This window comes from Ochotona princeps, chromosome 1 (genome assembly GCF_030435755.1).
Source record: "Ochotona princeps isolate mOchPri1 chromosome 1, mOchPri1.hap1, whole genome shotgun sequence".
Taxonomy (NCBI): Eukaryota; Metazoa; Chordata; class Mammalia; order Lagomorpha; family Ochotonidae; genus Ochotona; species Ochotona princeps.
The window spans coordinates 106,018,458-106,040,466 of NC_080832.1; the positions used below are offsets into that span (position 1 = coordinate 106,018,458).

Consider the following 22,009-nt stretch of genomic DNA (forward strand, 5'->3'; position numbering starts at 1 on the left):
GTTCTCAAGTGAGGTGCACATGTGATACTCTAGGGGGCTTCTTTAGAGCCGGGCCTGAAGGATTTAGAGCTGCAAACACAGCTCAGCAAGATGGCGGAAGACGAACCCCCAGGGGGAATTTTGGCCCTGGGATCCCAAGCCTTGGTTCCAGTGAGAGTGCAGCCTTTACTTAAAGAACCTTCTGGGTGCTTCTAGAAGGTTCTCTGGCCGGCTTTCAGGATGGCTCCCCATCCAATCGCTCTTTACCTTAGCCCCTGCTTTCCACCTCCGCCTCAGGCACTCAGGAGCCCTCTGGTGGGGAGAGGAGGCAGGCAGGCCTGAGGCTGCCTGAGGAGAGCTTGCCTCCTGTTGAGGAAGGGGGTAGGAACCTCTAGCGTCTGAAGCAGCGCTGCTCCAGCTCCTAATGCTTCCTCCTGTTGGAGGCCGATTGGAAGGCTTTGGGAGAAGCAGGAAGTACTGAAGGCAGAGCAGTGAGGGGCTGACTAGACCAGGTCACATGGGCTGGAGGCAGCTGGTCACGTGACCCTGACCAGCCCTTCCCATCACTCCCTGCTGCCTCTCCCTCACGAGCTTCCCTGGGCACAGGGACCCTGGCTGTGACTGGCCACTGGCTGTCAGGGCCTGGAAAAGCACCCCAGACAGGTCTGGCCCTCTCCACAGGTACCCCGCACCCCCAGCCACGCCCAGCGTGGGGTGGGGCGGGGAGTAGGGACCTCTACGTGCCTGCTTCCTGTTCCCACACATATGTTTACTTAGTTGTATCCATGTATCCATGAGGCGGGGCTGCCGCCGGCTGAATGAATTGCTGACAGGAAGTAGGGCCTAGGCTTGCTACAAAGGAGCTGGGAGTAACAGTGAGGGGAGGGGAGGGAGAGAGTGACCTGGACCACTGCGTAGAGAGAACACATGGAATGAGGGGCCTGAAGAGCTCAGCAGTGCCCCGGGGTCTCCGGCCCCACGTCCACTGTCCGGCTCCCTGAGTAATCCTGAGTTCCCTCCTCACAGCACGAGTTGTTAGTGACAGGAATGGGGTTGGCCCCAGTTCTTGCTTCTTGCCCACCAGCTAGTTCTGCCACCACACCCCCCACACCCTCATTCCCCGGCTGCCTCCAGAGGATCTCGTCAGAACTCGCTTTGCCTGAAGTGGATAGGACCCGGTGGGCCGGGAGGGGGCCGAGTGGAAGGGAAGCTATGGAAGCCCTCCCAGCTTCCCCAAGCCTGTGGAGATAATGTGTTACCCACCCACCCACCTCCCCGCTGTGGAGGAAGCCAAGGGTTCCAATCCCATCCTCCCCTTTCAGGAAATCCCCAGGAAGCTTCAACCCGGAGCGCCGAAACCGGAAGAGCCCCCCAAGACGGTGCAGGAGAAGAAAAAGTTCCGGCACCGGCCGGAGCCCCTCTTCATCCCGCCGCCACCTTCTTACAACCCAAGCCCAGCCTCCTATTCAGGCGCCACTTTGTACCAGAGCCAATTGCGCTCCCCGCGCATCCTCGGAGACCACCTGCTCCTCGATCCCACACACGAGCTGCCCCCCTACACGCCGCCGCCCATGCTGAGCCCGGTGCGCCAGGGCTCGGGGCTTTTCAGCAACGTCCTCATCTCCGGCCACGGCACCGGCGCCCACCCGCAGCTGCCCCTCACGCCCCTCACGCCCACGCCGCGGGTGCTGCTGTGTCGTTCCAGTGAGTGGGTCAGGGAAGCTTTCTTAGAGGATGTGGGAATGGGGTGGCAGGGTTGCACCTGTCTGTGCTGAGAGCCTTTGCTTTTTTTATGACCCCCATCTAGCTCTGTGGGCCATGTGCCTTGTAGATCATAGCTATGTGCTAAGAAATACTTAGAATGAACCTTGGAAGGGCCCTTTGAAATGTTCATGGGAGACATGGAATTCAAAGATCTGTTGATTTGGGGGCCATACGTAACTGCTCGTGATAGGTATTTTGCACAAATCTTTGGAAGATCTGCATATCCTCACTTTGAAAGAAGTCACAGTCTGAGGAGACAAAGGATCAAGGGGTCACTCCAGCATCTTGGGAAGGAGGAGACTCCTGAATGATCCTTAAGACCCGATAGCTGTCCTAAGTGGATGAACAAATTGAACTTGTTACTATAGGCCAGATCAAGCATTAGCGTTGTAGCCTGCTTAATAAAAACCATGCGCGCAGATGCCTATGCCAGTATCTCTTTCTAGAACAAGAAGGGTTGCATGGAAACCATATAGCTTAGCAGATCAGTGTGAATGAGAGGAGGGCTGGCTTCCCCTCACTCCAGGAAATGCATGAGCAACCATAGGCCATTTAGCACCACTCACTGTCCAGTCCCTGAAAATTGTTGGGGGGCCCTATGACATCGATTGGGGAGGGACTGGTTAGATAATCAAACATGTGCCTTACTGTCTTCTGAGCCCTTTCTTGCTGACTCCTGACCCCTCATTTTTGTATTTCAGACAGCATTGATGGCAACAATGTGACAGTCACTCCAGGGCCTGGAGAACAGACCGTGGATGTTGAACCGTAAGGAAAAGCCCAATTGTTCTCTAGAACAGAAAAGGGATCCAGAGCTTTGAGAAGTATAGCTGGGGGCAGGATGGCCCTTGAGAGAGACAGTGTGGGAACTGTAGAATCATGATACGATTGAGTACTTTGCTTTTGCTTTGGTTGCCAGTGGAAGACTTGTGCCAGACTAAACACACAGTAAAAGCATCAGGTGCTGTTTTGGGAGAACCTGAAGTTCTAGTCCCTCTCTGCTGCACAGGTTACTGTGTGTATAATCATGTGCTTTCATGTCCTTACGGACTTTTTTTTTTTAAAGATTTATTCATTTTATTACAGCCAGATATACTCAGAGGAGGAGAGACAGAGAGGAAGATCCTCTGTCCGATGATTCACTCCCCAAGTGAGCCGCAATGGGCCGATGCGCGCCGATCCGAAGCCAGGAACCCGGAACCTCTTCCGGCTCTCCCACACGGGTGCAGGGTCCCAATGCATTGGGCCGTCCTCAACTGCTTTCCCAGGCCACAAGTAGGGAGCTGGATGGGAAGTGGAGCCGCCGGGACCAGAACCGGCGTCCATATGGGACCCCGGGGCTTTCAAGGCGAGAACTTTAGCCGCTAGGCCACGCCGCCGGGCCCACCTTACGGACTTTTAGGTGTTTCTCTTAGGGTACACAACTCTCCCGGAGGTCCTCGCTGGATGTCCTTACTTTTCATCTCCAGTCTCCCAAAGGGCTTGTTGAGTAATTCAATCATGCATACACAGTGGGAGGTACAGTGGTGCCCCCTTTTCCATGGAGGATACATTCCAAAACTCCTACTGAATGTCTGAAACCTCAGGTAATTCTGACCCCTATATACTGCAGTCCTTCTGATAACCAACATAAGCCTTGCTAGCAGGCAGGCAATATATAATAGCATTGGATACTCTTGACAACCAGATGGTTCACATCTATAGCTGGACTGCTGTGTGAGATTTCATGATTCTGCTCAGAATAGAATGCAATTTTAAATTTATAACTTGTTACTGTCTAGAATTTTCCATTTAATATTTTCACGCTGATTGACCACAAGTAACTGAAACCAAGGATAAGAGAACTGTTTTATGGAAGGGAAAAGTGATTCTTTTCATGGATGAACACAAAAAAGGATTGACTCAGGAATCAGCAGATTTGATTCTGACACCATTTTATTATTGGATCTTGATACAATTTGTCTTTCTAGGCTATGGTTGACTTAGATGAAGTGGAAATAATTATATGAGCACCTGGATTACATTGTAGATATTCGTGAGGCTCAGGTGGGATAACAGGCAAAAGTGGTCTAAAAGGGATTTAGAAGCAGATTATCACATTATGTTTGTCCTTCTTTTTATTCTTGTAAATGGTACCACTAGCCATGTTCTCAATAGCTAGTTAGTTTCTTGGAATTTGCCATTCTCCCACTCCCAGACACAGGAAGCTAAGAAGGCCCAGGCAGACATCCTGCTCAGTCCTCCCAACATCTTTCTTCAACCATAAAGCTGTCCATTTTCCCAGTGAAAGGGCTATGCCTGGAACCTCAGGATCACACTGTGACAAAATGTCCCTTTGTTCCTTCCTAAAACATCTTCCTTGTTTTTTTTGGAAGTTACTTTCTTTCTTTTTTTTTTTTGAAGATTTATTTACTTTATTACAAAGTCAGATATATAGAGAGGAGGAGAGACAAACAGGAAGATCTTCCATCTGATGATTCACTCCCCAAGTGAGCGCAACAGCCGGTACAGTGCCGATCTGAAGCCGGGAACCTGGAACCCCCTCCGGGTCTCTCACACGGGTGCAGGGTCCCAAGACTTTGGGTCATCCTCGACTGCCTCCCAGTCCACAAGCAGGGAGCTGGATGGAAAGTGGAGCTGCTGGGACTAGAACCAGCGCCCACATGGGATCCTGGCGCATTCAGGGTGAGGACTTTAGCCGCTAGGCCGTGCCGCAGGGCCCTGGAAGTTACTTTCACCTCAGTAATTAACTGACAACCCCACTGTTATTTTCCTTCTTGTTGTTAAAGACGCATCAACATTGGCTTGAGATTCCAAGCAGAGATTCCAGAACTCCAGGATGTCTCTTCCCTGGCTCAGGACAAACACAAAGCCACACTGGTGTGGAAGCCCTGGCCAGAGTTGGAAAACCATGACCTTCAGCAAAGAGGTATGGGTCAGCGGGAAGAGCAGAATAGGAGAAGCTCAATTCTCACTCCAGCATTAATGTGTTTTCCATGAAACTGAGCTCACTCTGATGCAGTGATCTCTGTGTTTCCAACAGTGGAGAATCTTCTGAATTTGTGCTGTTCCAGTGCATTGCCAGGTGGAGGGACCAATTCTGAACTTGCTTTGCACTCTCTCTTTGAGGCCAAAGGTGATGTGATGGTAAGGAACCAAGAAAAAGCAAGCCATTCCCCCTGGAATCCTGCTGTGTATTTTTCCCATGTTTCTGTGTTGTCCCGTGTACCATACAACCAAGGCATGTGATGGTGATCCATCAGCTTGCCTCCCTGTTCTTTAACTTAGCGAGTAGCCCAAGACATAAGAGCCTGCAAGAAAAGGTCACTAGGCGGACTTCTATTTGCACACCTGTTACTCAGTCATCGTTGTGGACACACTTGTCCTAGAAAATTAGAATTTCTTCTTCATCCATCTTGTATTTCACATCAGAAAACTGAGTCTCCAGTGATGGAGACTGAATCCCTCACTGAACCAGAGTTGGCCTAAAACAAACAGCCCGGTGTATCCTGGTGTATCCTGCTGATGAATTTTTATGGAAGTGTTGGTAGAACTCTTTTTTTCCCCTAACCAAAATTCAGTGTTTGCTGTGTACCAACTGGTCCCATTCTTCTCCCTTTTGTTGGAGCCCTTGTGCCATCTGACATTCTGCCTGTTCTACCAGGACTTCTGGCCTAGAACCCTCCACATGAGGCCCGGTCTCCACTTTCTAGAAATGCATCTAGCTTCCTGCTTTTTGATTTTATAAACTTGTGACAATAAATGCCCTAGTACTACAATACCCTGCATGTAGTTTGGAGAATTTTGGAAAACTGTCCTCAACCCTTGGAGATCAGTGTTTCAGGGTATTGCTTTTTGAGCTTTTAATGTGCACGCAGATCATCTGTGGAATCTTGGTAAAATGCAGATTCTGAGTCGGCAAGTCTGGGAGAGGCCCAGACACTTCTGGTGCTGCTGGGCTGAGGAGCCCACTGGAAACAGCAAGATTCGAGGCCCTTTAAGCCACTAAGCCATCTGCTGGTCCACGCTACCTGCGCCTAATACGGCTGCTTATATTCGCTTGTGATGCAACATGTGATCACCCACTCATTTCCTCGGGCCGTTGCCCCAGGGACTAAGCCTCGAAGCTAGCCACCATCTCTGCTCAGTGATACAGTAGGCTGTGTTGTTCTGTGATGTGACCAGCTGGCTTCAGGCCTGGCTGGGGGAGGATGTGAGAATGAGTTCCTTTGGTCCCTGAACACAAAGCCCAGTTCAGGTGGTCTGCCTCTGTTTTTTTTGTTTTTGGTTTGGTTTTTTTTTTTTTTTTTTTCAATGCCTTCCCTCCTGGACCCTTTCCCCTGGGCAGCAGTCTCCCTGGGACACACAGGCCTGTTACTGACTTCTGTCTTTCTTCTCCCCTGCCTCTACAGGCTGCCCTGGAAATGCTGCTGCTGCGGAAGCCAGTCAGGTTAAAATGCCATCCCTTAGCAAATTACCACTATGCCGGTAGGTTGCCAGGAGCCCTGGGCTGCCTTCTTTCCTGAAAGTGGGCTGCTTGCATGTTTGCCTGTGTCACTTTTTTTTTTTTTTTTTTTGTAACACTTAACACCTAGCTCTGTCCTGATTGTTACTTGTGAATTCAAGGCCTCCTGGGGCACATCCGCTGGGCAGCAGTTGTGTCTGATGACTAGGCACTGTCAGACATGTGTCTGTGTGAGCTCCCCTCCCTTGAGGGTGTGCAAGACCTGAGTGATGATCCATGTAGCAGTGAGACGAGGGCATCAGAAAAAAGAATCTCAGGGGATACAGCTCAAAACCGCCAATCATCATCAATCCCTTGGTTTTGGAATCAGTAGCTGTTTTTGACAGTATCCCCTTGGTCAAGTCCTTTGACCTTCTGCAGCCTTGATTTGCTCACCTGTAAAGTGGGGAGTGTACTGAGAACCTTGCTATTGATAGGGTACAGTGATATTCCATCCATCCTTGCCAAGGTTTTGTGGAGATTGGAAATAGCCTGTGTAGCTCAATGCCTGCCATATGCTGGTAGCTTTTCTTATTTCTTTAACTATTGCTTAACACATAACTTCATACCAGGAACTGTACAGAGCACTGTGAAACCAGCAGTGACTCTGACAGACGCAGACATAGTCCTGCCCCTTGTAGCTTGGAGTCTTGAAAAGGAGGCAACTACTAAATGGATATTACTAAATGGATTGCACTAATGATGGGAGAAAGAGTCAGTGTGTTGATTAACAAGAGAAAAGCAAACAGCTTGGGGAGCCAAAAGAGAGGAGACACAGAGCTGGGGTCAGTATTCTCATTACCAATGACTCTGGCAAAACTGTCCCCTCTGAGGGCCTCTGCACCGTGCACCTGCTTGGATTCTGTATGTCTGAGGGGGCAGAGTCCTCCAGTGCCTCTTGATTTGTAAACATTTGAGACGTTCTTGGTACCTCAGGCGATAGGTACTAAGTAGGCAGGTGCAAAATTTGGTGCTTGGGGACCTGGTCTTTGTCAGGTCTTGGCTCAGACAGCCAGGTGTGGCCTCAGGTGAGCACTCTGTTACAGGTGCTGGCATATTCTCCGTGAGATACCACACACAGTTTGCTTCACTTCCTGTGGCTCTCTTGCTCTGTCTTGTGTGAGCCTTCCTCCCTCTCATCAGGAGGTGAAACGGCTGTCTGTTGGTGCTGCTGGGCTGAGGACCCCACTGGGAACAGCGAGATTATGGACGCTGTTTGGCCCCCAAAACCCTCTGCTGCTCCCGGCTGCCTGTAGCAATTTTTTTTAAGCCAACAAGGCAGAAGGAAGATTTGAAAGGGTTTATCTCTATAAAGATGGCATATATTACTAATACAGCTGTTTCTGTTCAGTTATAAGAAAACGTGATTTTCCCGTGGGTCACTTGCAACCCACAACAACTGCCACAATTAAGCAGGCACAACATGGATGTTTGTGCGAACAAGTGCATCATTTAGCGGGGAACCCTCTTGGAGCGAATTTCTTCATATTGTCTCCATCATTTCCTGCCTGGTGTCTGCCCTGTGTGTGCAGAGAAAGATGTGAGAGTTTTCTGTAATCTGCCATGGGAACTGTCTTTTAATTCCCAGTATCATTTGATGCCCATTAAATACCCTGACAGGCTGTCCAGCCTCGTGGAACCTGTTGCAAGCTCCCCCGCACCGTGCATAGATGAGACAGTGGGTTGGCGGAGAGGAGCTCTCCAACCTTGTGCTCTGAGACGTGGCTGCCCTCAGTCATTGGCCATCCTGGTACAGCCAGAGATTCTGGATGTGTCCATTCCAGCTGTGAGCAGCTTCCTCTGGGACTTCACTCCCCAACAGTTGTCCCCAGCATGTGTCATGACCTAAAAAAAAATTTTGGAAAACTAGACTAGGAGCCACCCTCCCGCACACAACAGAAAACTAACACATTGTAAGATCTTTGAAACCAGAGGACTCCAAGCGCTGCTAGAATGAATTGTTCACTGGGGATTGGAAGTTCCTGGCTAATCCCTTTGCCTATGTCATATACCCACAGCTGCTCTGTGAAATCATTTCAACCCCTGGAGGTGAGAGAGGAGGGGTGAAGGGCTTATGTTCTTCAAGAAGGGGGCTCACTTGTGTCTGACAGTCATGTGTCTTCTCCAGGATGCGATTGCAGGCTGGGCCCCATAGAATTTTCTGGAGCTATGAGCAAAAAGGGGGCATAGGTCATTGGTGTCTGAAGTCTGACCCATGTGCATGCCACAGGAGGGAAAGCAGAGTCCACCCCATCATTTGTCCCAGCTAATGCCTCTCTCCTGGACTTGTCAACCACCCTCATCGCTTACGTGTTTTCTGTGTGTCAGAACATCCCCTCTCTGTGGCCCCATTCTGCCTTGGCCTTGGCACTGAGGCCACCTTCTGGTTCCCTTTAACTCCCAGATCAGTGGTTGTGGCCAGTGTCATCCATCCTGCCTGCAAGATTGGGCTGAGGAAGGGGACTGCAAGTTTGGTAAAGATTAGAGCCACGGGCCAGTGAAAACCTGTCCTTGCTTTTCTCATCATATTCCCTCTCACTCCAACCTAAGCAATTCCGCAAGAGAAAGGAAAAGTGGCCAGTGATGGGGCCCAGGGGAAAACATAACCAATGAGGAGACTCATGGGCTTAGGTGATCCACCCACATTGGAGGGTTGCTTGCCAAAGACAGGCAAGCCCCACACAAGATGCTCAGAGTGAAGTCCCGTCCTTGGCTTCCAGCACTCCATTCAGCCCAGCTGTCCCGTCTAGCCCTGTCCCTCCCAGAGCAGCCCTCCACCCCTGTGTGTTCAGCAGTTATATGCTGTGGTTCTCAGCATTGCATTGGGTGGGAAAGGACTGGGTGTGGAGGAGTTGGGCTGGGAAGAATGCCTGGCTGTGATTCAGAGGCCTTACTTGGTTATTCTGCAAATGGGCCCAGGGGTGTAATAGGGGCATAAGAACCAGTCCTGGCTTCTCTGCAAAGGGTTCAGCAGCACTTTACGTGGGATCCCACCCCTGAAAGTTTGTCCTGCCCTCTGGAGCTGAGGCATGTGGAGGACATACCCTTTCTACTAGGAAAGTCTGGTGTTGGCCTTGGACTTGGCCCCGGCTTCATGAGGAAACTGTTCGGTACTCCAGAGAATGCTCCGCAAGACACACAGCTGTGATTTCACCTTCCAGGCATCCATAGCCCTCGTCTCTAGCTGAACTATGGGCCCCTCAAGGGCAGGAACTGAGTTAACATTGCTCTCTTGCTTCATGTGCAACTTAGCCAGGCCACTTAGAACTCTGAATTTAGATGAAAAACCTCCCTCCCTTTTTTACCCCGGAGGAACTGTGGCAGTTTCCTTTAAAAAAAAAAAATGCTCCCTACTTGCCCTCTTTCACTATGAAAAAGCCTAAGTGGAAATGAAAATCTGGTGTAAAAACACTCCCTTTTTTTTTTTTTTTTTTTTTAACAAGGGACATCTTTTTTTGTAACTGCAATAACAAATATCAATAAAAGTTCTAAAATATCCACAAAGGAGAAAAGGTCCTCTGAGAGAGAAACTTTCTCCCCTTTAAGTTGTTGGGATTCACTGTTGATTGCCCCAAGATTAGCCACAGTCCACAGCCTGTTTCCCAGCAACCGCAGCACAGAATATTTCTTTTCTGGATACTTTTCCAGCACTGGTTTCATCTAGTTAATTAGGCTCTTTGTAATTAGCTTTAATCGGCTTGTTAGGGGCCCCTGCTGTTAATAGCCCTGTAGCCAGGCATCCTCAGGTAGAACAAATGAGTGTGGGAGGGAGGGGCGTGTAAGCTCATGGACCCTGCCTCTGCACCTCATGGCAGCAGGGGTCTTAGGAGAGGGGAGGACTTAAGGCAGCCATGGGTGGACCTTTTATTTGTCATTTCATCCTGGACCTTCTCTTAAGTCGCAGAAGCCAAGGACTGGCTTAGATCTTCAAGGTGTCAGACATTTTTCAAGGAGCAGACACCTGAGTCTGTCTTTGATTTGGGATTATGGAGGGGATGGCAGGGGGAAGTGAGTAGAAAACCGTGGAAATTGTGGGCAGCCAACAGACCACTATAGGATTATAAATTTACAAAGCAAGGACCACTCGCAGCACAGCGGCCTTACTGAATGCCACTGCACACCTGGATGAAGAGTGTGAGGTGGAGTGGCCAGTGAATATGCAAACCACCTATAGAACACCTCGGCAGGACCACATGCTGTTGGCCATAGCATGACTGCCACCATGCCCGTGTCACTAGGAAGGAAACGGACTGTGAAAGCAAGGTAGACTTGGCTACAGAGTTAATTTTTTTTGGCAGGGGGGAGGGTGTCAAGTCCTGTGGGAGTATATAAGGAAAGCACATTCAGAGTGGTTCATGTGTAACAGACTTAGGCCTAGGAAGTCAGTCCAAGAGCCCAGGGGTGGAGCCTCAAGCCCCAGAAGCAGGCCTATGACCAATAGACTAGCTCCAGTGTGAGTGGCTGAAGAATTTGCCACCAGGACACAAACCAGCACCGTATGGGATGCCGGCACTTGCAAAGGGAAGATTAGCCATTTGAGCCATCATGCCAGGCCCCGTTTTTATATTCATGTATTTCTGTTGATTTGAAAGGAAGAGTTCTCATGCATTGGTTCACTCCCCAAATGCCCATAACCACAATGGCTGGTTTAAACTAAAGCTAGAGACACAACCCAGGGCTCCATCAAGCACTTGAACCCTCATTGCTGCCACCCAAGGTGTGCCTTAGCATATGCTAGAATTGGATATAGAGCCAGGATTCAAACCCAAACACTCCCATATGGGTTGCAGGTGTTCCAAGGGACGTTCTTCATGGCTGCACCAAATACCCGTCCCCAACCAGCTATCTGGAAACGTGTCAGGATATGCTTCTCAGAAGTAGGCAGACCCAGGAGCTTCACACAATCCTGGCCTGGAAAGGCAGGGTGGCCCTGTTAGTGTCTCACCAGGTTTTACAGCTGTCCTCTAACTCAGTGTCATTGCTTAGGTGGGAGTTTCATCAGTACAGTGTAACCTGACACCTCCTCCTACTGAAGCTTGAGGGATTCAGCAGGTAACTGGGTCACCATCAGGATCTTCCATCATTATCTTTCCAATGCCTTTTATCCCTGCTGTTTTGACAGATACCTAAAAGAAGCCCGACTACTGGATGGTTGGTCGGCTAATTTGTTGGTTAATCCTTTCTGTCTGCCTCTGCTCCTGGGTGAGGGGAGCATCTGGGAGCTGCATCCCCAAGGCCTTGAATATTGGACAGAATTTGAAGAGTCACGACAGAACTGCTCTCAAGCTGTAAATACTACCAGCCCCTTTCCACTCCCATTCCCTAAGGCAAGGCTCCTCCAAGGCCCCAACCCCTGCTCCCCTCCCTGTTGCTGTAATTGGCACAAGCAGAGAGGTGCAGCCTGTCATCTGCAATGTGGACATCCCATATAAGCACTCATTCAGGTCTCAGCTGCTCTACTTCTGATCCAGCTCCCTGCTAATATACATGGGAAAGCAGCAGAAGATGGCCCAAATACTTGGGCCTCAGCCACCCACATGGGAGACCTGAATGGAATTCCAGGCTCCTGGCTTTGGCCTGGCCCCAGTCATTACAGCCATTTGGGGAGTAGACCAGTGATGAAAGAGCTTTCTCTCTTTCTCTTTCTCTCTCTCTCTCTCATATATATCTTTCAAATAAATTTTAAAAATAAATCTTAGGGGGGCGGTCCTGGTTGGCGTCTGTTGTGGTTCCAGGTAGATAAAGAGAGAGGAGAGACAGAGAGGAAGATCTTCCATCCAACGGTTCACTCCTCAACCTGCCGCAATGACTGGAGCTCCCTGCTTGTGGCCTGGGAAAGCAGTCGAGGACAGCCCAAAGCCTTGGGTCCCTGCACCCGCGTGGGAGACCTGGAAGAGGTTCCTGGTTCCCGGCTTCCGATCGGCGCGCATCGGCCCGTTGCGGCTCACTTGGGGAGTGAATCATCGGATGGAGGATCTTCCTCTCTGTCTCTTCTCCTCTCTGTATATCCAGCTTTCCAATAATAATAATAATAATAATAATAATAATAATAATAATAAAAAGTAGAGGTCTGGCAAACAAAAAAAATCTTAGGGGGAAAATGCCACTCAACTGAGATGTTTTCTCTACTTGAAGATTTTCCCTGCTGCCCTGGTGCTCATCTTAAGTGTGGTACTGCTCCATTGCTTTATATTTGCCTTTATAATTGCAGTTATCACCTTGAACCCAGTGGTCTGCCACTGCTGTCCCTGCTACACAGTGAGCATTGTGGTTGAATGCCGGTAGACTATCCACATCCTACAGAGAGCTTGCTCTGTGAATACTTATGCTGATAACTATAACAATTATCTAAAAACTGCAGCTGACATTTATTGAATGCTCATAATTTCCCAATTATTGGACTGGGTACTTTTTGTGTGTGTTGTATATTTAAAATTTCACAGAAATGCTATTACTCCTGTTTGTGGGTAATGAAACTGAATCTTAGATTAAATAACTTGAACCCAGCTCTCAGGCCTGTTAATCATTGTACTGCACTTTTTGTTCAAAAGAGTTTGATATATATTGTATCACTTGCTAGATAGTTATATTTTGTAGCTTAAATTGTGAACCAGTGGGAAAAAAATAGCAAGAACTATGAGCTGTTCTTACAAAGTTTTATTTCCTTGTAGGTTCGGACAAGTGGACATCTCTAGAAAGAAAACTGTTTAATAAAGCACTAGCCACTTACAGCAAAGACTTTATTTTTGTACAAAAGATGGTGAGCATGATTTTTTTTTCCCCTCTTGCTTCCTTGGGATTAAATTTGGCAAGTGTGTACACCTCAAAAATATTCAGGAATATTTGGTTGCATTGTTAGGTCCTTCCCCAAGGTTGTGAAGTCTGACCATGGTTACAGGGCAGCACAGCCCAGTGTTGTGTGGGGTGGGCAAGAGGACAGAAGGAAAGAGGACCTCAGTGGTTTGGACACCACCTCCTGTTTAGAGGGTTGTATCTCCATAAAAATGTGCAATTCCTAATTCTGTAATGACTTAGAACTAGAGCTTTAGTTCACCACGAACATAGTTTACTTTGTGTAGATTTGACAACTCTGTCATGTTTTTTCCTGATATTTTCTGGAAATTATGGAGGGAGAACTCACAGCCTCCCGACTCTTGTTCCACTGTTAGAGTTCCTGGTGTTGGGCCCCTAATCAGAATGACAGTAATAATTTAAAAAAATAAAATAAATTTTAAAAAACACCATACATAGTCAGCATTTTAAATCAGAATAAAGCTCCTGTGGATGAAATAGCGCTTTTTATAGCATGATAAACATTAGATTCTAATTGGCTGAGAGGTGATTTAGACTAAGGTGTTAGCAATAATTCAGAGGATCTTGACAAACTGGCAAAACGATGGAACCATGTTGTATTATTAGGATCATTACGCATGTTGAGTTCTGCAGAAAATGGGGTCACATGAAGCAGCTCCCTCTGGCTGCTGCTGGTCCTCAGTGGTGTCGAGGATGGTGTATTGTCACCTAAGCCTTAATCCAGGGTCATGTCTGGGCAAGCATCTGAAGGAAGAGAGCTTGTCTCTGACTTGTCTCTGGCCCAGCGTTTACCACTACCTTTGTGGCTACCACATCTTGCTGCCCCATCCTGGTTGCCCCACCATCCCCCAGGCTGTGACCTACCGAGTGTCTCTTTCCCCCAGGACTGACTGGCCAAGGTCTAATTCCTTGATGGTCTCACACTCAGGTGACCCATGACAGAGTCATGTTATAGGTAATGCAAGTTTTTAAAACAAGGCCTTTCTGGGATCAGATCTTCACTCTCTGGGAAGATTCAAGTAGATGTGAAGGGAGGAATTACAGGAGATGGTTGCTGTGGGGGCAGCCTCATCTCGCTGTGTGGGTAGTCATGTTCGCATTGCCACAGATACTCAGCCTTTAAATGTCCTGCAAAAACCTCACATTGTTGAACTGATAGAGATGTGGGAAAATAATCAAAAGGCTATTTCCTTTAAAATAGCAAAATATACCTTTGCCTCACTGAGAGTGAACACGTCACAGCTTGTTTGCTGCAAAACCCAAGCTCTGTCATCATAACTTCGGCCTTATCCCCCTATTCCATTGCTAGGGAACATTGTTCATAATACATACTTGAAAGCCAGCAAGTCAGAAAGCAAAATATGTTCAAACACTGAAGTAACTGAAAAAGCAGCTTTGTGGTTTAAAACCAAAGGGAATAAGGTATGAGGAAAATCTCTTGACTATAATATGAAAAGGAAGTCAAGTTACAGATCAGTAGTTAGAACTGCCATGTGTAAGGGGACATGGTGTGTGGATGCAGAACATATTTTTGTGTTCGTTGATATGTGCATGAAAAGATTCTGAAGGAAACCAAAGAAATCCGTGCAGGGAGCTACCTGAGTAGCACAGATGGAAACTGAGAACAGATGTGGCAAGGAGGCCTTCCAAAGTAGTCTCACTGAACTGTACAAACCTATTTAACACCTGCTACAAGATCAAGAGTTCATGGAAGCTTATAGAATCCTTTGCTCATTGCTCACCACCAGAGGTAATCTTGAGCTCACTTTGCTGGCAGGTGAAGTCCAAGACCGTGGCTCAGTGTGTGGAGTACTACTACACATGGAAAAAAATAATGCGATTGGGGCGGAAGCACCGGACACGCCTAGCGGAAATCATTGATGATTGCATGGTGAGTGAATCTGTGAAGTGTGCTAGCCCTACTCCCACTCAATGCCCAGGTGTGTCAGTGGCTAGTGTTTGACTTGGCTTTGCTGGGGACCTAGCCAGAGAGTTACAGCAAAGTGAGCAACAGAGGCGTGGTTCCCATGTCAGATACAGGACTTGAGTTGCAGGTATAGACAGAGGGAAGACATTGTTGGGCTCAACCTGTAGTCCAGTGTTGCCAGCCTTGCAGGGCAACTAGGAGATGGGAGAGTAAAACCAGTAAAGTCCCAGTCTTGACTTGGTTGGTTTATAAGAAGATGGTCCTAACCCCGTGGAATATTCCTTCCTGGTCCTCTCCTGTCACAGGTGCTTCTGACCTGAGACCATGATATCCCTCAGAAAGAAGAAGGTGTGCAAGGATATTTGCCACCACCTCTGTAAAGCAGGAGTGCGGAAGAGCTTTGACCCCTAGGTAGTGCCAGTACCTTCAGCTGCTGAGGAACTGGGGAGCAAGGAGCGTTTGATTCCAATCATTACCATTTGTCCCTGGCATTGATTTGTTTCATCAACAGACCATCTAAAATCATGTGTATGCTAAGATTCAGTAGCCTTTGAAGACATAACAAGGTGAAAAACAGTCTCTAGATCCCATGAGTGGCATTGCTGATGACTGGCACCTGTGAGCCTTGTAATTAACTCGTCTCTGCATCCCTAGCCAGAATAAATCTCCCTCTCATACTCGGTACCGCATGTGCATATGTCTTACAACAAATGACTCAACTCTACTCTCCATCACCATCAACAAAAGCTTTTGGAACTTGTGAATGATGCGAATATTTGTAATGATATTTTCATTCCCAATTGCGTTAGCACATGTGTGGGTTATTTTCTCTAATAGACACTTAAATAGCACTTTCTATGTGCCAGGCATTGTGCCAGACTCTTGACAAATATTGACTCATTAAGTCCAATTTCATTCACTTACTGCCAATTCCAGGAGCTGGGAAACTGAGACCCACAGCTTGCGTAGGCTGTGGTCACACAGCTGGAGAGTGTGTTGTCTCAGCCTCATGCCCTTATGTCAGCCCCAAGACCAGTGAAATGCAAATTCTTGTAGAGGAGTATGAAAATGCCAGTACTCATTTCATGCTTCAGACCTTAAGATCATCACTATGAAATGTACAAACTTACATAAATGTATATCAGAATCCCCAAAATCAAAGCAAATGAAAACAGAAATAGAATGACAGTGGGGTTTTTTGTTTTGTTTGTTTTTGGTTTGTTGTTCTTTTACGGGCAACAGGGAGCAGTCTTCCATACACTGACTCACTCTCTTGCCCACAATGGCTGGGACTGGGTTAGGCCAAAGCCAGGAGAGAGGAACTCCGTTCAGGTCTCTCACATGTGTGCCAAGGAACACGGTGCTTAAACCATCATCTGCTGCCTCCCAGGGTGCACATTAGCAGGAAGCTGGAAGAGCAGCAGAGAAAGACTCTCTTCCAGGCATGGTAATAGAAGGTGAGGTGTCTCAAGGCGGGGCTTACTGTACTGTGTCAGATCACCTACACTCACTGCCATTTTTTTCTTCAGAAGTGAATCAGGGCTTTCGTGTGGCTTAAATAGTTGTATCAGAGTAGCCTTTTGCTCATCTCTGGCTTCATGTAGGGTTTTGTGCTTCAGCTCACTAAAAGCAATTGAGTTCTTACAATGTAAGCAGCAACATGGGTGATGTGGGGCCCCAAGGATGATGAATGACCTCTGGCTCAGCTTCCCTCACTAGCCAGTTGGGATGACACAACATAGAATGTAAATGATAAGTTTAAAAGCAGGATGAAATGAGAACCGGAAGCTCTTTGATCCAACCTCAGAGACACTCCCTCCCTCCCAGTTCCATTTCACAGGCAGAAGGTTGAAGCCCAGAGGTGGGCAAGGGCTTTCCCAATGTCATACAGAACATTGCTTTCCAAATGACTAAACCGAAAAGTAAATGATGTAGCACAAAGAATCCCGGTCTTGGATACCTGTGACCTGCTTCCTAGGCTTGCTGACCTAAAAAATGAGGCAGATGATTTGGAATGTTCCTTATGATTCTGGAATCTTCTGGGCTCTGATCCTGTCACATTTTTTAAAACTATGCTCTCCTAAGGTTAATTGATGTGTCTCGGGCTATACCAGGTGCTCACTTGGTAAATATTTGTTGAGTGAATATCTTCCCAAGGAAAAGTCCTTATGTGTCCCAGAAACATTCCCTCTGAGTGAGCCAGGGAGGTTGAGCATGACCAGGGCAAGATGTCACCCCATGGGCTGGCAGGGCCTTGAAGGTATTTAGATAGTCACAGGCCAGCCTCATTGAAGAGTTTAAGATGCCCAAGGGGCCGTACCTGCTTGTATCTATTCATCAGGAGCCAGTGTTCGGTTGGGTCAGAAGCATCCACACCCTCATCCCTTGTGAAATTAAGCAAAACAGAAAGTGTAGAAGTTAAGATGACTCAGGCCCACAAAAACAAGAAAACCTTGACATGGAGCCAGCAAGCTAACTCCCTGATCCCTCATGGGCATTCTATACACACTTGGTCTCCTGATAATGACTTACCACGTGCAGATGAAAAACTAGGATCAAGCAACTACTAGAAAAGGGTGCAAGAGGCACAGTCCAATGACATGGTCCTGGCTTCCTGTCCTTTGGGCCTGCTGGGATCAGCTGGCGGCTGATCACATCTCCTGTGTTGTATTAAAGCCTGCAACTCTGTCCAGGTCTCACATGTGGGTAGAAGGGCCCAGATACTTGGGCCATTTTCCTCTGCTTTCCAAATGCATTAGCAGGGAGCTGGATCAGAAAGGGAAAAGCCTTGACTCTTGGAATATCACCCAGTTTTTGGTTTCACAGTGTATCATAAAATGTTCAACTTGTTCATGCAAAGTTCTACACGTTAGAATTTCTGTCCTCCTATCTCTGTATCTCTTAGTCATTCTGGTGAACCATAATGCTTGGTGATAAATCATTTTATGAACTCTTGTAGATTGCCAGTTGAAATAAAACTTGTCTTAACTCTTGAGACATACGTAATCACAGTAGGATAGACTGTAAGGTGTAATTTGTGGGCTGTAGGGAATGCCTCTCAAAATTGTACAGCACAAGGATGTCATTGTGAGATTGATTGCAAGTACCATGAAACAAATACTATTGTCATTGAGGGTAATTGTGTAACTCATTTTCAGTGCCAAACTACAGGCCACTTAAGACCACAGAGTGACTGCTGGTACTATACCTTAGGAGTTTGATGTAAGATGGTTTTCCTCGAAGCTCTCTTTGGGATTAAAGGATGAGAGGTTCCCACAGGAATAAGGCCACCCATGTGAAGTCATCCTGCATGTTCTGCGTAGCAAGAGACCTGTGGCCTGTATAATAAAGCAGTCTGCAAAATGGAGGATTAGGGCCACATCTGTATTCATGAAGGCCTTCCTGCTCATGTCACCCTTGTTGATGAATAAATCAACCTACTGGAAACTGGGACCATTTCTTTTTTTTTTTTTTTTAAGATTTATTCATCTTATTACAGTCAGATATACACAGAGGAGGAGAGACAGAGAGGAAGATCTTCCATCCAATGATTCACTCCCCAAGTGAGCCGCAACGGGCCGATACGCACCGATCCGAAGCCAGGAACCTGGAACCTCTTCCGGGTCTCCCACGCGGGTGAAGGGTCCCAATGCATTGGGCCATCCTCAACTGCTTTCCCAGGCCACAAGCAGGGAGCTGGATGGGAAGTGGAGCTGCCGGGATTAGAACCGGCGCCCATATGGGATCCCGGGGCTTTCAAGGCGAGGACTTTAGCCGCTAGGCCACGCCGCCGGGCCCTGGGACCATTTCTTAAATATGTCCTTTTCATGCACCTTCTCAAGAACGTAAACATGTGGTGTTACACATAAGCAGTACAGCGGGAAGAGAGGACTAAATCACACTCCCTCCCTAAGCCAGACCAGAGAGGGGAAGCTTGGGATTTCTGGATCACAGGATCCCACTGGGCTCCACTGCTTTCTGCAACCTATCTTCTTAGAAGTTCTTTGCTCATAGGTTCCAACAGTCATAGACTCATCTAGAGTTATGTCACTGGTGGGAGAAAAGCAGACAGTAGTCTCCATGTTCGCCGCAATGGGTGTATGACAAGGGTCTGGCACAAATAACCTGTGCTGTGGAGAAGCAGCAGCACACACTACACCATTCTCTTTTGTTCTGTTTTTCTAAGATTTATCTCTGTGAAAGACCTGGGCGAGGGGAGTCAGAGAAAGACATTCTATCCAAATTGCTGCAATAGCCAGGAGTAGGCCAGGTCAAAGTCATGATCTTCATCTGGGTCTGTGTAAGTGGCAGGGGCCCAATGACTTGGGTCATCTTCTGCTACTTTCCAAGGCACATTAGTAAGGAGCTGGATCAGAAGTGAAGCAGCTGGGACTCAAACCAGTGTACATACGGGATCATAGCATTGCAGATGGCAACTTAACCTGCTATGCAATGTAGCCCCCGGGCATACCATTCAATTCCTCATTTGTGAAATAGCAGCACACTTGACTGCATACTCTATGACATGATACATGTGAAAGCACTTTGCAAACCGTAACATGAAATGAGGGGATTAAAATCTAGAATTTTTTCCCCTGGTCCTCAGCCCTTCCTGGGCCTGCAGGAGCCAGCATCCCACATCCCACCCTGGTGATGCATCAACAGAAGTTAAAGTGGGGCTTCATGTCCACAGATTGAGCATCCGTGAATTCCACCAAGATTTGGAAGATCATCACCCAAGTACTGCACATGTATAGGCTTTTTTTCTTGTCATTATTCCCTTTAAAACCTAGGGAAACAGTGATTACATAATGCTCCTATTGGAAATTGCACGCAATCTAAAGATGATAAAATGAGTATGTGGGAGGACATGCATTAAGTTATCTACCATTTTACATAAAGGGATGTCCTGGAACCCGTTCCCCTGGGGACAGCTGTCGTTAAGTAAGATCCTCCTGGATTCCTGCTTCCTGTCCCAGGCAACCCATCCAAGCTGTTTCGTTAACCTTAAGGAAGGCAGGTGCCTTCGGCTGTGTTTTCCATGTGGTTGTTCTGATGTAAAGACGGGGACATCTTTTTTGTTGTTGTTTTAAAGATTTTTTTATTGGAAAGGCGGATATACAGAAAGGAGAGACAGAGAGGAAGATCTTCCGTCCGATGATTCACTCCCCAAGCGGCTGCAACGGCTGGAGCTGAGCCAATCCGAAGCCAGGAGCCTCTTCCGGGTCTCCCACGCGGTGCAGGGTCCCAAGGCTTTGGGCTGTCCTCAACTGCTTTCCCAGGCCACAGGCAGGGAGCTGGATGGGAAGCAGGGCTGCTGGGATTAGAACCAGCGCCCATATGGGATCCTGGCACGTGCAAGGCGAGGACCTTAACCACTATGCCATCACGCCGGGCCCAACAGGGGACATCTTAGCTGAGAGGAAATTCTTCATTGAATTTGGTTTTCTTAAAATGACACTTCAAGGAGAAAGAGGAATACCCAGAAGTCCCCAACACCCTGCTCTCACTCAGCCAGGGATCAGAGACAAAAGCAAAAGTGTGTGAACAGTGGCAGAAAGTCACCTGTTTTCTCGCCTTTCATTCTGCTTTCTAACAAGAGCAGAGCAAGAATGACACGTGCTTTCCTTGTGCTCTGGGCAAAGCAGGCACACCTTGCAGGGGAATGTCTTATCAGTCTGCAAATGTATCATTCTAGGTCTCTAGTCTCTCCCCCGAGGAGTTTTCACAGTATTGCAAAGGCTTAAAAAGCCTCACTGCTGGGCTGACAGGCAGGGCTGACTTGCTTAAATGTTAGCCATTTCCAAGGCCTGATGGTCTCAGACAACACTGAGAAAGCTCTCCTCTTTGCCTGGCCATATTTTTAAAAATTTATCTGAGGGGCAAGCAAAGAGTTCCCACCTGCTTGTTCTCTCCCCAAAATGCGTGAAGCAGCTGGGAATGTGCCAGACAAAGCTGAGGACTAGGGACTCAATTTAAGCCCCCCATGTGGATAGCAGGAACCTAACTACTTGACCCATCACCTGCTGTCTCCCAAGCAGTGAATTAGCAAGACACTGGAGAGGAAGGCAGAGCTGGAACTCCAACCCAGGCACTGTCACTGGGACATGAACAAGCTAGGACAGATGCCCACCTCTACCTTCAAGGCATTTTTTAAAAATAGTTTTTTAGTTTATTTTGATTTGGAAAGGCAGAATTGCAAAGAGATCTTCCATTCACTGGTTCGTTCTCCAAATAGCCTCAGCGGACCTCATTCTAAAGCCAAGAGCCAGGAGCTTCATCTTGGGTCTTCCATGTGGGTACAGGGGTTCAAATAGTTGAGCCGTCTTCCATTGCCTTCCCAGGCCATTAGCAGGGAGCTGGGTTGGAAGTGCAGCAGCTGGGACTCCAACTGGTACCAATATGGGTTGTTGGCACTGCAGGTGGAGGCTTAACCTATCACACCGTGGTGCCAGCCCTTACAAGCATAATTTGATAGAAATGATGAGGGCAACCCAAAATGGAACACAGGAACTTTCTGGACATTCCAAAATGATGTGTCCAGACACTAGTCTTTTAGAAGCTGAACCACATGGGCTACTGTTGCAAAAAGAAAAGGACACAGCTGCCCCACAGCCAGCCCCTCTCCTGTCTTGGCCTGTAGTTCTGTTAGTCACTAACAGTATCATGGGGGGGCTTTCCCCTCTTGCTCTTATACTTTGCCATTAGACGAGTGAAGAAGAAGAAGAGTTAGAGGAGGAGGAGGAAGACATGGAAGAAGATAGGAAATCCACGAAAGAAGAGGAAACTGAAGTGCCGAAGACCCCAGAGCCCCCACCGGTGCCCATCCTGGCTCCCACCGAGGGGCCACCCCTGCAGGCCCTTGGCCAGCCACCAGGCTCCTTCATCTGTGAAATGCCCAACTGCGGAGCCGTAAGTGTCTCTATGGAGCTTGTAAGGCATCCGGGACAAGCTAGGGTCCCAGGGGCAAGCTGTGCCCAGCTTTAAGAAATGGTGTGTTTTGAAAAAGGACGCCCTGGTGC

General features: G+C 47.9%; 1 protein-coding gene across 12 annotated transcripts in view; it reads left to right on the forward strand.

Moving 5' to 3' along the window:
• TRERF1 (transcriptional regulating factor 1) overlaps positions 1-22,009 on the forward strand; it is a 244,416-nt gene that overhangs the window by 216,682 nt on the left and 5,725 nt on the right. For all 12 annotated transcript variants that reach the window (XM_058662943.1, XM_058662934.1, XM_058662938.1 and 9 more), the window contains 8 exons: positions 1,302-1,683; positions 2,445-2,511; positions 4,533-4,672; positions 4,787-4,890; positions 6,156-6,231; positions 12,919-13,007; positions 14,838-14,951; positions 21,696-21,899. In XM_058662943.1, coding sequence (XP_058518926.1) covers positions 1,302-1,683; positions 2,445-2,511; positions 4,533-4,672; positions 4,787-4,890; positions 6,156-6,231; positions 12,919-13,007; positions 14,838-14,951; positions 21,696-21,899 — 1,176 coding nt within the window. The remainder of the gene's footprint in view (positions 1-1,301; positions 1,684-2,444; positions 2,512-4,532; positions 4,673-4,786; positions 4,891-6,155; positions 6,232-12,918; positions 13,008-14,837; positions 14,952-21,695; positions 21,900-22,009) is intronic.